The sequence below is a fragment of the Pinus tabuliformis genome, chromosome 8 (genome assembly GCF_031772625.1).
Source record: "Pinus tabuliformis cultivar Carrire ecotype Pingquan chromosome 8, CPIR1, whole genome shotgun sequence".
In the NCBI taxonomy this organism is placed as follows: domain Eukaryota; kingdom Viridiplantae; phylum Streptophyta; class Pinopsida; order Pinales; family Pinaceae; genus Pinus; species Pinus tabuliformis.
The window spans coordinates 1,491,829,717-1,491,844,504 of record NC_142294.1 but is presented as its reverse complement, the minus strand read 5'-3'; the positions used below and the strand labels follow the sequence as shown (position 1 = coordinate 1,491,844,504).

The following is a 14,788-nucleotide window of genomic DNA, read 5'->3' as shown; positions in this document are numbered from 1 at the left end:
TGGGGGATTGGCTATCATGTGGAACCCTGAATTATATCACTTCAAAGCATACAACACTATGGTGGGAATAATTATCTCCGGTGGCCAAAGAGGCACTAAGAATTGGCTCTAAATTATTAATGTTTATGCCCCATACATAAACAAGAAGGACTTATGGAATTGTGTTGATAATAGTGGTCTATTGGACCTTGACTCTCTCATTCTCGTAGGGGACCTTAAATTTTCAATTGACTCTACAGAGATTTGGGGTTCTCTTTGTCGTCCAAACTCTTTGGGAGGCTATTTCAAAGAACTTTTCAAGCAGAAGCGCCTTCGAGACATCATGCCTATCCCATTGGGCCCTACTTGGAGGAATGGAAGGCGGGATGCACAGGGTTTAGCTAAATTCCTTGATCGATTCTATGTACAAGCTACTTTAGCAACAATCTAAAGGATCTACACTCTTGCATCCTCCCAATCAAAATATCTGATCACTTCCCTATCTTGCTGAATTGGTTTGGACTACATAGTCATAAGGTACCTCCATTCAAATTTAATCATTTTTGGTTGAAGGATCCAGACTTTGTTGCTCTGGTCCTTTCGACTTGGCAGTCCCCCAATGAAGACTTGGCTCATCGGAAGATGGAAAAAATCAACCATAAGTTGCGTATGCTAAAAAAGAAGGTTAGACTATGGGCTAAGAATAAGAAGCGAGAGAACATCCAAGAACTCAATCTGATTGATCAATACATTTTTTTTTTAGAGGGTCACAACTCTCCTACATACTTCTTTGACATGAAAAAAAGGAGATCCTTCAGTTGGAAATCCGAAGATAAAAAATTCTACTATGTCAGGCTGAAGAATTACAACAAAAGAGCATAATCTTATGGGTTGAAGCAGGAGATAAGAACAACCGATTTTTTCACAACCAGATTTCCTCCAAACGCCAAAAAAAACTCAATTTGGAGTATAAAATCAGAATCGGGTGAAATCTTGACCAATCAATCGGATATTGAAGAGGAGGCTAGAAGCTATTTTAACAATCTATATTGCTCTAGGGCTCATGTTTCATTCTGCAAACAACTGGAAGTGTGTGGTCTGTTCGCTACTTGGTCTCATCAAGAAGAAAACAATCAAATGGATCGCCCTGTAACACAGGAAGAAGTTCTTCAAGTTCTAAAAGATCTGGCCAAAGGTAAAAGTCTGGGCCCTGACGGATGGACCATGGAACTTTTCTTGCACTTTCAATATAATGATCCAAGAGCTGACTGAGATGGTTGAAGAATCCAAGGGACTTGGCTGGGTTTTTGGCGCTACAAATGCTACCTTTATCCATCTCATTCCAAAGATCACAAATCCGATATTATTTTCCTACTATTACTTGATTTCATTATGTAATACTATTTACAAATTGATATAAAAAACAATTGCAAATAGACTTAAGCCCTTCTTGTCCAAATATATTTCTGTGGAGAAATTTGGTTTTCTTAAGCACAGGCAGATTCACGATGTGGTTGCAATTGCCCAAGAAGCCATACATTTAGTTAAAAAAAAACCATATGGATGCTTGTCTCATGAAGATTGACTTAACAAAAGCCTTTGACTGTGTTGATTGGGAACTTCTGTGGATGGATGATTCTGGAGAAGATTGGTCTGGGCAGAACAATGATTAACTGGATCAAAGCATGTATAAAATTTGCCTCCTTTGCCATCTTAATCAACGACCTTCCTACAATTTTTTTTTCAGCGTCTAGAGGACTTAGACAGGGTTGTGCGATGTCCCCACTTTTATTCCTTATCATCATTGATGGACTCAGTAGGAAAATCAAAGATGCTCAATCGCAGGGTATCGTATCAAGTTGCAGAATAACGTCTTCAGTCATCCTATCTCACCTTATTTTTGTGGACGATCTGATGGCCATTGGAAAACCAGACCCCAAAGAATGGCTTGCCTTTTATGGTCTCCTACATGACTTTGGTCTTGCATCCAGATTGTATATGAATAAATCCAAGTCCACTCTCATATCAGATGACCCAGATGCTGTATCGACTCTTTGAATTACAAACACTTTTGGGGTTAAAATTGTACACATGGATGTTGGATTCTGATACCTGGGCTTCACTTTGAAATCAAACGGTTACAAAAACCGGGACTGGGATTGGCTCACTAAGAAAATCGAGAAGAGGCTTAATCACTGGGCACACACCTGGATTTCTCTTGGGGGTCGAATTGTTCTAATTAAATTTGTCCTCCATAGCATCCCCATCTATTGGATGCATATCTTTAAGCTCCCAAAGGGTGTGATCAACAAATTAAATTCCATCACATCTCGTTTTCTGTGGGCGGGCACACAAAGAGAGCGGAAAATTCACCTTGCTAGTATGGATATGATTAATCTTCCCATTGCCCTGGGTGGATGGGGGACAAAAGATATCGCTTCATTCAACATGGCTCTTTTACTAAAAAAAAATTGGAGAGAAGTCACCAACGAAGGCCTTTGGCAACAAGTTATCTGTGCAAAATACCTACAAAATCGAGAGTTCATTCACTGGCTGCGTGATGATGCACTGGATCCTTCCCATGTCTTCTATTCCTGGAGCAACCTTCTTTTGACAAAGCACTGGTTTTTTGGAAATATTAGATGGGAAGTTGGCTCTAGCTCCACTCAACAAATCGGCCTAGATTTACTCGCAGGTATGAATGGCCCTCACCTACTATCTCGTGATCTCAAATCACCTTCTTAAATAACATGGGCTTATTTGTGATCAAAGATATAGCAAATGTTGCTCTCTCCTCTTCTTTCCATACTCACTGGAAAGATGAGTTTCAGCTTGAGATTCACGAGGCAATGATTCCGGAATGGAAAATTTACATTACCAATCTTAAACTTTCTGGGATAGTCCTATCTCCCAAAGATGACAGGTTTTTATGGTATGGGGGATCAATGCAGGGGAGAGTCATTGTAAAGGAAGCATATAATCTAATTACTCTTCCCTCTAGACAGATGATGGTTCACTCTTGGATGGTTCGGGCTTGGAAATGGAATCTCCCCATGAAACTTAAATGTTGTTCATGGGAAATCTTATGCAAGAAGGGGTTTCAAGGCCCTGGACGATGTAGTCACTGCCTTTCTTCTGGAGAAGACTCTTTTCACCTCTTTATCCTCTGCCCCTTTGCCTCTCAGTGTGGAATGGGGTGCTCCATATGATAAACTATCCTGTTGCTTGGGAGGGTCCAGACATTACCTCTTGCCTTGGTCGGTGGACACTAGACCATAAACCTCATCGTACTTTGGCTTTCTTTATTATTTGGGGTATTTGGAAGTCTAAAAATGCCTATATTTTTTTTATCAAATTCTGACTTTCTTTATTATTTGGGGTATTTGGAAGTCTAAAAATGCCTATATTTTTTTTATCAAATTCTGCAAATATTACTTTGACTTTCTTTATTATTTGGGGTATTTGGAAGTCTAGAAATGCCTATATTTTTGATCAAATTCTGCGAATATTTGGAGGACATGTTGTAGCATCCTTTCTTACTATTCAGAATTTTTGGTTCCTTTGTCCTCCAACCAACTCTATCCTCCTCCTAGAGACCTTTGGTATTCCTATCCCGTGGGGTTCTTCGATGGTGTTTCCTCCTTTGACTCTTGTGGATGTGGTATGGCCATCGATGGTGTTTCCTTTTTTGACTCTTGCGGATGTGGTATGGCCATCTACATTAGCCCTGAGTGCTTTTTAGATTCTATTGATATTGTGGCTTGGGAATCAACACTGGGGTCGAACTTCTTGCACTTTGGGGGTCCTTCACTGTGCAATCTGGCTTAATGTCAGGCCTCTCTTTGTTTTTGGCAACTCCAAATCAGTTATTGAATGGGGAAAGAACAGAGGCTCCTTTAATTTCTGCAGCTCTCGAATCCTCGAAGCTCCACATCAAAGCTCTATCTGTGTTTTTCCATCATTTATCTATCCAACATATCAACAGAGTTCAAAACAGTGAAGCCGACCGCCTCTCAAAAATGGGTTGCAGCTCTGTTCAAGATCAGATTATCTTCAAAACCGAACAGATTATCTTCAAAACCTCGACATGCTGACATGGGAAGGTATCATACCTATAAAAAAAAAAGATCATATCCCACGCAGGGAGACTCTGCCTCCCCTGTTTTTTCCCTTGGTTTTGTTCGGGTTTTGCTCCTCTGTAGTATTTTAAATATATAATACTTTTTTTGTGGCTACTATGTCCTTTGTCAGATCCATTTAGCAGCGGTCAATAATGCATTGTATTTAGCAGCGGTCAATGCTGCATTGTTAGTTCTAAGAGCAGTTTCTGTTACCATCCATGATATATGGATCGACTGTAAGTATTTCTTTGTTTTTTTCTCTGCTTAAAGATGGCGATAGAGAACCTTTTCTGAGATACATCTACTTTCTCACTGAATAGAAAGCGTTTTTTCTTTGTGGAAAAAAAAACCTGGTTAAAAAAAATTTACATATATTACACAACTTACTTCAGTTTTTATGCCCAAAACAAGTGACGAGGCCGCACAAATCATCAAAATGATGAGTGTCTTGTCCTGAAACGCTTCCCACAGAAAAACCTACCAAAGAATATAAGTTCATATATATAAATAACCACGATGCCAATTTCAGAAAGGATAAATACGTCTGCATATAAAACCATACAATGCAAAAGAAAACATTACAAAAAAATTGCGTGCAGCCTGTCGGGGATATGTGTTCTCTCCAAATGCTTTCTTTCGACGTTCAAACTCTTCTGGATCATCTTTAATACCCTTCTCGATATCAGTACGTAATAGATTGGCTACTCCATTTACCTGTTAACATTGAGGGTTCTAATAAATACTTCAGCAGGAACTTAAAAGCATAAGTCCAACATAATTGAGATGCGCGAACAAAATAAAAATCTCGATCTCTTTCCCAACTTACCCCTCCCATCTGATTTAGATCATCAATATCATGTTCTCTGATCAAATTTGCAAGCGTTAATGGTCCAACTCCATATCCTTCTGCGGGAGCATCTAATAATAGCAATAGTTCATGGGTTTCAAATAATTAATCAAACTGGAAGAGCATTCAGGAACATTTAATATGCACATGAGATTAAAAGACTACGATAAATTTTTTAATGATCGTTTCTTCCACAGGGAGATTATGTGGCGTTTACAAAATAACAGGTAAGACATTAAATATGTCAAGATATGGACAACAAAACTCTCGGTGAATGACATCCAACGACGCTAAGTCTAGAGTCTATACAGAACCTTTATATATAATATAATACAACCATGACAAAAAGCCCCTAACATTAAAGTAAAAGACATGATATGCCGAATCAGCAGTATATTTCAAAGGGTGCCACGAAGGTCCAGAAAAATGCCTTAAGTTTAGTCAACAAATTAAAATCTTAAACCCCTTAAACAAAAAAATCTTCATGATATTATATTATTATTATTTAATTTTAAGCTCATAGCTAAGCGAGACACTTTTTTGTTTGTGGGATAAGGGGTCTCTCGTTTATGGGATAAGGAACTTTTTTGTTTGTGGGATAAGAGACCCATTTTAGTCTTCTTGTTTGTGGGACAATGGACCCACTTCCGTGTAGCCATTTGACTACTAAGTCTAAAAAACATACATATTCTACCCCTCTAGTTTTTGTCCTTTAACCTCTTAAGAAAAAACACATTCTTAAAAATTAGACCCACTAAAACTGTATTATAAAAACTCAAAAATAGACTGCAACACATTGAAAAACTCTTAAAAAAATCCAAATATATAGATTGATAACCACATTCTATTAACAGATTTAAGGCATTCCTCCAAAACCATGCATACATCCATCAAGACAAAATTAATCGTTTTGGCTTGAAAGACTATAATCTATAATTGTCCTGATTATTCAATAATCATTCACCAATTTCTCTGTTCCACATATAAAATTCTGTATTTTAGTTCAGACCTGAAAATGAAGGATTAAAGTATTTTAAAACCAAAAGAAGGAAAATTTCTCATACCCTCCTCTCTTTCTTTTGAAAGTCCATTCTTAAAACGAATGGCTGCCTGCAAGGATGAAAAGAAAGAATTTAGGAATGTTGTACGCTTAAAATGTCATTTGCCTTCATAGAAATAAACAATAGGTGCCACAATTACAGATGACTTACATTTAAATATTGAGAGGTGACTCTGAGCCGATCCAATCCGCTTGGCTCTGGCTTTTCTAGATTTTTAGTATACCTAAACCGGCGAGCGGCATTCAGAGCCAACGTTGCTGCCTGCATATGTGCATGATGAAGATTACATTTGAAAGCTATGGAGTTGCAACCCAAAGAAAATCTAAACATGTTAATTTTTCACCAAGTTACTACTAATATGTTTGACTCCTGTAATTCTCACTGGTAACCATGAAAGCACACTCTGACATGGCTATTAAATATTAAATTCAACGTTGATATAATTTTTTCAGCCTTTTCCTGTAGGTGCTATTTCCATTTATCTATAAACTAAGTTTACATAAACATATAAGACGGGACGATATTAATCCTAGCATATAGTTGCTGCTTAACATTGCAGAAGGGAAAGTCAGCAATAACGCATTTCTCAGACATATTGGATAGATCCTTTTTGGCTTGTCGAGCCAAAAACAGTCCAGAGTTTACCCTAGCAGGAGTACTGTGGGGGAAAATTGTCTCATTCAAATGTTTTAGTTACGAATATAGCGGACTTGTGAATAAGGTAATGTATGTGTTTTTTCTTTATCAATGGATCAATTCAATATTTTTTTTTTGAATTTAGGATAATCGGTAAGTTGTGAGAGTTATCCTGAACAGGCCCAGGATCAAATCTGACTGACTGCCACTATAAACCTAAGCTACGTGCAACAACCTGGAAGCCACACAATAGCAAGTAATTTATGTCTCAACAAAAGATCACTTCAATAAATACCCACTAGAGTTAGCATAATAAAAAGTTCAAAATAAAATGACTTCTTCCAAGGTGAAGAGAAACTGAAACAAAGAATCCTACAAAAGGCTCACTTTTTTATTTCAAACACTTCAGTCCATTCAGAGACTAGAGACCATAAAAGCTCAAAATAATATAATCTTCCTCTGCAGGGTACTTGCAAATTAGTTAGCCACAACATTCATATAGCCCTATAATTGGGCGGAGGTGAAGAGAAATTGAAACAAAGAATTCTACACAAAGTTGACTTTTTTATTTGCAATTCTACACAAGGTTGATTTTTTTATTTGCAACGCTTCAGTCGATTCTGGGTGTAGAGATCACAAAAGCTCAAAATAATATAGTCTTCCTCAGCAACGCACTTGCAAATTAGTTGGCCACAATATTCATATAGTCTTGTAATCTGATTGGGTCGAAGGTTTTGCTAAGTTACCAGGCTTTGGATCCAGATCCACCAATTTTTTGAAAGGCCAGGATCCGGATATGGGAGTACAAACAATATAAAATATTTTATAAATTTAATTTATATGAAAATAAAATAAAAAACTTATTTTAATTTTAAATATATAATTTTTATATATAGTAATATGAAAATATATATTAGATAAATTAATATATTATTTATAAATATTAATTAAATTTATATAAAAAAAAAAAAAAAATTATAAGTTCGGTTTAAAATTTAAAACTTCTAAAATAATTAGTAATTTAAGATGATTTTTTTTATTAATTTAATAATATTAAAATTAATGTATCATAATATAATACTGAAACATTAATTACTAGTTATTATATTTAAATTAAATGAACTTACGTTATGAAACTCACTTAAATCTCACCTCAATTTAAATAAAATATCCAATCTTTACTTTATAGAGCTTATTTTATGAAATTCACCTTTTTTAGGTTTAAAATAATATAGAATTTAATTAGAATATCTAAACTTTTATTTATAGAACTTACTTTATGAAACTCACTTTTTTTAAGTTTAAAACAAACATAAAATTTAATTAGAATATTCAAACTTTAGCATTTTATAATCTTGAATTAAAGTTTATAATATGGTCAACTAAGCAAAAAGTAAATTAATGAACTCCCTTGTTAATTATTGGCCTTGCTGATTTTTTCAATATCGCGTTATTCATCCTCTAACATTTTCATTTTGGAATTCTGCGCTGAGATCTAATGTGGAAATCTGTGCTGAAGTCAAATTATTTTACACAAACAAATGTTGGGCAGATCTTCGTGGATCCGGATCCGAATCCGTCTCTGATCTGGGGATCCGCGGTTCTAACACTAGGCCTAATGGATCTGGTAACATAGAGTTTTTGGTTAACTAGTCTACAGTGGATCATGGCATCACATTGAGACACATTGTTGAAAAGGTTTGGGAGGACAAAGAAGTATTTTGCTACTTTGTTGACTTCAAAAAAGCATTTGACACAGTCCCTAGGGATAAGTTGTGGCGTAGAATGGAAGAACTTGAAATTCCTGTGCATTATAGAGCTGATGTCCATAGACTTTATGAAGAAGTGAAAGTCAAAATTAGAACCTCAGCAGGTATTTCAGAAAGCTTTAGAAGTGAGATTGGAATCAAGCAAGGTTGCCCTCTATCCCCCACTCTTTTTGGTCTATATATTGATAAATTGGAAGAGTGGCTAAATCTGCAAGGTGGAGATGGTGTTTAGTTGGGGGAGTTTGTGATAAAGCTTCTTTTATATGTTGATGATATTGTATTGATTTCTAAATCGGCTCATGGATTGCAAATGCACTTATATGCCCTTGAGCATTTTTGTAGAATAGTGGGGATGCAAGTCAATACTAGCAAGACCAAAATAATGATTTTTTCTAATAAAAGGAAGCATAACCAGCATACTTTCTTCTTTGAAGACAACATTCTTAAAGAAATAAAGGAGTACAAGTACCTTGGGATTGATTTCAACAACAAACTCAATTGGGAGGACTACAAAAAGAAGAGAATTTTAGGAGGGTGGAAAGCATTATATGCTCTTCAAAACAGATGTAGAGACGCAAAGTTATGGGATTGGAAAATGATTAAAGTGCTTTTTGGACTCCTAGTTTGTCCAATGATGCTATATGGGTGTGAATTGTGGGTTAGCAACACTTCCGTCTCAAAATGGAAACAAATTGAGAAAATCCAAAAACGCTTGATCATTAGAAAGTTCAAAATAAAAAGTTCGGTACCTTATGAGATAATGTTGAGTGAAATAGGAGCAACTTCCATTGAAACAATTGCTATGGTGCGGCTCATAAGATACCTAAAAAGAATTGAACAAATGAGAGTAGGTAGATGGCCTAATGTTATCTTCAATTAAGGCATCAGTGAAAGAAAGAAAACAAGGATGAAACAAAACCACACATGGATGCAAAAATGAGATATCTACCTCAATGCCTGTCCCACAAATAGCAAGGAAGGATTTTGTTAGGAGAAGTTTCGTAAAAAGGTATGAGGAAAAGAGTTGGGTAGAAAGAAGAAATATTACATTGAGGAATTCAACCCTACGTGTGATTTACAACAAAAAGAGTTCATTGGAGCTAGCATTTAGTGGAGGGAAAAGGTTCTTATTGGATGAAACAAAACCACACATGGATGCAAAAATGAGATATCTACCTCAATGCCTGTCCCACAAATAGCAAGGAAGGATTTTGTTAGGAGAAGTTTCGTAAAAAGGTATGAGGAAAAGAGTTGGGTAGAAAGAAGAAATATTACATTGAGGAATTCAACCCTAGGTGTGATTTACAACAAAAAGAGTTCATTGGAGCTAGCATTTAGTGGAGGGCAAAGGTTCTTATTGCTCAATTAAGGACCAACTCACATCAACTTTGGTGTGAAACAGACGGTGGAAAAGGCCTAAAAAAGCTTGGGAAGAAAGGGTGTGCACATTTTACACGTCTAGCGCTGTGGAATTGGAAAAACATTTCAATGTGGAATGTGATGCATTCAAAGACATCAAAGAAAGTTATGAGAACATGTTAGCATCAGTTTCTTGGCATTGTCTTTTTAGCCAGGAGATTGTTGGAAGGTTGCGTCAACTCATCATCAATTTGAATTGGAAAAACACTGAATTGCAAAGAGTTAAAAACAGGGAACTAATGGTCTCATAGCCTATTTTTAGTCTTGTGGACTTTAAAATATCATTTCATTTCGCTACTGCCCATTCCATTAAAACACCAAATCAAGTTGAGATATCAAGTTGAGAAAGAAATATACCATAGAGCAAAATTTTTCCCGGTGAAACATAAAATCAACCTCATATACCGATTTTTGTGATTTGAAAGGAAAACAAGAAACTGAAAAAGAAGTATACCATCCGGGAACATTTTTCATAAATGTAAGCAGGTACTAACTATTTGTGGACCTCTAAATTCCTGAATCATTTATAGTATATTTGCTGCAAGAGATTTCAGAAAGACTAAGGTTGTCTTGTGTCTTTTTCTTAGTAGATGTTAAGGATTCTTTCAATGGTCCATCTGTATATCCATTCACTCCAAATTCAATTTTTTTCGTTCAGGCTTGCCTGTTGACTTGACAGTAAAAGTCTAAAGAAGTGTTGGATTATGATAGCTTTAGGGTAGAATGAATATTGTGGTTTCTTTGCATTCCTTCCATGAATGCTAGTTATCTTTTTGCATGTTTTTAGTTCCTGGCAGTATCTACTGGCCTATCGTTCCTGTCCATTGATCTGGATCCAGGAGCATCCGCTAAGTTAAGTGTCGGAGGCAAGTTGAATGTGAGTTGCAATATGAGGAATCCTTGCAGATATGAGGTGTGAGCAAATCATGGGTGGAAATCCCACCAAGTTAAATTTAAGAAGATTTGCAAAACCCTCAAGTCTGGTAGAAGGGGAAAGAGACTGGACCCACATGGCACAAACAGGAATGCAGACAACAGGAAATTGCAGATGGCATGAAGTTTTACACATTGCAGTTCTGGAACGGTTGGGTATGAAGTGAAGTTTGGAGAGATCACAAAAAGATAGAATTTGAGGAAGATAGCAATGATGCAAAATTTGCGGAAGATGTGGATTTGCAAAGCTCCAACAGAAAGTTTCAACTGAGGAAAAGATAAAGCCGCCAAAATAACCATGAGAAACAGACACTGAAGCAGAGGAAAGGATAACAAAGAGTCACATATAACACAACTGAATCTGAAAAGTCAAAGTTGACATAATCTCAAATAGTGGGGATTAATCACGGCCAGGAAATAAAAGAATGGGAAAAGGCATGTAGCTATATTGGCAGCAGTAGGATCGATGAGAACTGGTTTAGGAAACAGATTGTACTTTTGTATTGTCTTTCCACATTCTTTTTTTGATCATTTTTTGATGGTGGAGTGTAAACTGGTTTGGTTTGGTTTGGTTTGTTTTTGGTTTTTTTCCTTAATTTTGTATTATAATTCTTTTTTTTTTTATATTAATTAATTTAATTTAATTATTATATTTTTAATATTATTTATTTTTAAGTATATTTTTTTTATAATTATTTTATTTTAGTTGTTTATTCAATTTTCTGTGTATTATCTGTATTATTTAATTTTTCGCTTAGAACAGAATTTCTATCGTAGTCTTGACGAGGAATCATATTAGATGGTTCAAAACAAGTAGACATAAAAAATTCATTGTAATTTTTACAGAAATAATTTCAATTTACAAAATACAGATCACAAAAGTTTGAATTATTCAAAAAATATTTTCTTAGGATTAGGGATTTTTTTAGAATTTCATTTTTTTTTTTTGTTTCTTTTAGTATTTTTGTCTTAAAAACTTTTTTGAATCTATCCAAGTCATGGAATTATGGTTGTAACTCATAAGAAAATTATGAACATAGGAGGAAAGGCTTCTGAAATTTCACTGGGTGGTAAACTGCATTTTGTCCTTTTTTATTTTATTTATTTTTATTTTTCAATAAATTGCATATCACCATTAAAGGTGTAAAACCCAATTTGTTTCAGCGTCTTCAATTCCCATGTCTACTTATAAAATCTCTAATGAATTAGGAGACTCCCAAGAATACAACCTTTCCTAGGTTTTAATTGAACAAATGCAAGATCATTGAGGTGTATTGTTGAAAACCGTTATCACTAAATAAGAGAAGTAAACCCAATAATATAAGAAGTGCTAGACTAAAATTATGCATGACCTAATGAATATTTTCTAACAAATCGTCACCCATCTACAACAATCCCAACCACAAACTAAATTTCAAACCATTATGACCATGTCAGTCCTCATGTACCAAAGGTCTTCAAGCTAGACACTAAATTGTAGCTACCTAAATTTGATGGGACCCTCAAGCATGACAAACTTGATTCTTGGATACTCAACATAAAATTTTATTTCAAAACCAAGTCAAATTTGATAGATGCCAACAAGACCCTAGTCTCTAAAGTTCACATGGAGGAATAAGCCTTTACATGGTGGGAGACCCACAAAACACTTAGCAACCAACACCTAACCCTTGATTAGTATTTTGGAAAACTTAAAGGATATTGTTCATCAAAGGTTGCACCCATTAGAGTGGAAGGATGCTTTGCTAGAAAATTGGATGCAATGTCGGAAAATCCCAAGGTAGTTCGTGCAACAATTTATTGATATTTTCAACAAAATATCCATCAAACTCTATTTATTTTTCCTCAACACTTCAACTATAGGTCTATGTCTAAAAACATGATCATAACACACTAAAATGTCACAACACATAGCACTTTTCTCAATGGAAATGTAACAACAGTGAATCAATCTAGCACACATAGATTTAAGCCCAACGCTCGATAATTTTATCACTTCATTAATAAAAAAATGATGGGGCTCTCGTACTAGGGATCATGGCCCTTGACCTCTGATACAAACAATATACATAGTATACAACTAGGGTTTGCAGTCTGCAAATTTAGATCTGCAATCTTCCCACAAAGAACTAGACAAGAACACACACTTAGCTTACTTGTTGAAGTAAATCAACCCTTTCTGCTCACGTTGTCCTTGACATCTGGAAGGTCCTTTTCCTCCTTTGATCAACTACTCACAAGGGTTTTGCTACTCCAAAACCTCTGCATCTTTAGCTCCACAAATATGCCTTCACACAATGGCTATGTTGCTTCAAGGTCATTGATCTTAGGCCTATATTACTCTGCCCTCTAATAGTGGTTTTCCACTTCAAAGGCGCTAATCATAGGGTCTTCAACAAACTATCTGTATATAACAACTCAACTACTACTAAGTAATTGATCTTAGGCTCCATGGATTTGCCTTCTAACAATGGATTCCTTCACCAAATCTCACTATACATAAGCACCACAAATCTGCTCTCACACAGTCCCTTTTCTCTTCCAAAGGTGACTGAACATAAGGCACAACATACTGTCTAACCCTTTTGTTGAACAGACCTTGACACTTTTTTTCTTCCCGCAATCATCTACTTAAAACCCAACCCACACATCCCTTAAAGGATGTTTGCACAGTCTTAAAAGATAACAATCCTATGATGCTTTTCCTAATGTTACTTCGGCCTTGAAACTTGCTTCTACAATATCTCAACTTCAGACTTCAAGAAAAACCTCATTACCTTTGCGTATACTTCACTTCTTAGCCTCTTAACCTTTTGTGCATTACTTGGATGAGGCATGGTCCTCACTACTAATGCACCAAAAGACTTACGAGCTTATTGTCCACCAATTTTAAGTGTCTTATCTCTCCTTAACACACAAAAACCCTCAACCCTATACACATAAATATGCCGCTGAAACACATGCCGAGAACCAATTTGCTCTTAGGTTAGTTTTCTCATTAGATGAACTGCTTTTGGGTCTAACCCTCATGCACACACCACAACAAATTTTCTCCTTAGATCTCAACCTCTTTACAACTCTTCCACAAGCCTAATTCACATCGGTCTCCAAGTCAAATATCCACAACTTCAAAAAAAACTTGCAACCTAACTCTTTAGGCCCGTAGATCTTGGCCTAAATGGTCTCTTCTTCACTGCAGTGGGTCTTGAGGGAATTTGACCCTCCTATCAATACTGTCACAAACCTTTCAACTTTCTTTTTGCACGCTTTAGGGATTTGACCCTCCTACCAAAAAAAATAAATTGACCTTCTTTTCTAGGCCTCTATCCACAGAAACTCAATTGCTAAAACAAAATCAAAACCCTCCTTAAGCTTTAGCAAACTCAGAAAAATTAGATCACTAGGTCCCTTGATGTTGTGGCTTCTTGAGGCTCACCAATTCTCCTTGGTAAGATCTATCCCTGAGAATGAGTTGCCATATTGTGTGTATCAACCTCTTCTTAGGCCTCTCATATTTATACTTTTCTTTTGGTCACGTAGGAACCCTCTATACTTAGGGTTTTTGTCCTCTTGACCTTAAGAATTAATAATAATTTATTTCTTGGTGCCAAATCCCTTACTTGGGTCCAAAACCACATTTTGGGTAAATTTCCCAATAAACATCTTATTGTGGGTTGTCCTCTTCTCATAAATACCTTCCAAGCTACCCAACATTTAGCACTCCCTCATAGTGAGGAAGGTATTTCCTTCACGCTTCTAGCTCCATGACTTTCCACGCATGCCCATGACATCCTCACATGAGTAATGACTTTCCTTGAGTAGTCATATTCATCCATGTATGTTCCACGACTTCTTTGTACTATGCCTAGCTTTGACTTGCATGATGCATGAATAATCTCGCATGCAACATTAATTTTATAGTGTGATCCTTGCTTGCCTTCGAAGGATCTATTAATTTCCTTACACCACCATGCATGATCTCGTATGGTCTATGCTTGTTCTGCTTAGGCTGAAAAATTCTCG

The 14,788-nt window shown here is 36.0% G+C and overlaps 1 protein-coding gene across 1 annotated transcript in view; it reads right to left on the bottom strand.

Moving 5' to 3' along the window:
• Nucleotides 1-14,788, bottom strand: part of LOC149241472 (calcium-transporting ATPase 5, plasma membrane-type-like) — a 124,108-nt gene that overhangs the window by 92,781 nt on the left and 16,539 nt on the right. The window contains exons 2-6 of the mRNA XM_089370555.1: nucleotides 6,159-6,269; nucleotides 6,012-6,057; nucleotides 4,927-5,018; nucleotides 4,683-4,814; nucleotides 4,488-4,577 (exon numbers count right to left, since the gene is read on the bottom strand). Of these exons, the coding sequence (XP_089226681.1) occupies nucleotides 4,488-4,577; nucleotides 4,683-4,814; nucleotides 4,927-5,018; nucleotides 6,012-6,057; nucleotides 6,159-6,269 (471 nt within the window). The remainder of the gene's footprint in view (nucleotides 1-4,487; nucleotides 4,578-4,682; nucleotides 4,815-4,926; nucleotides 5,019-6,011; nucleotides 6,058-6,158; nucleotides 6,270-14,788) is intronic.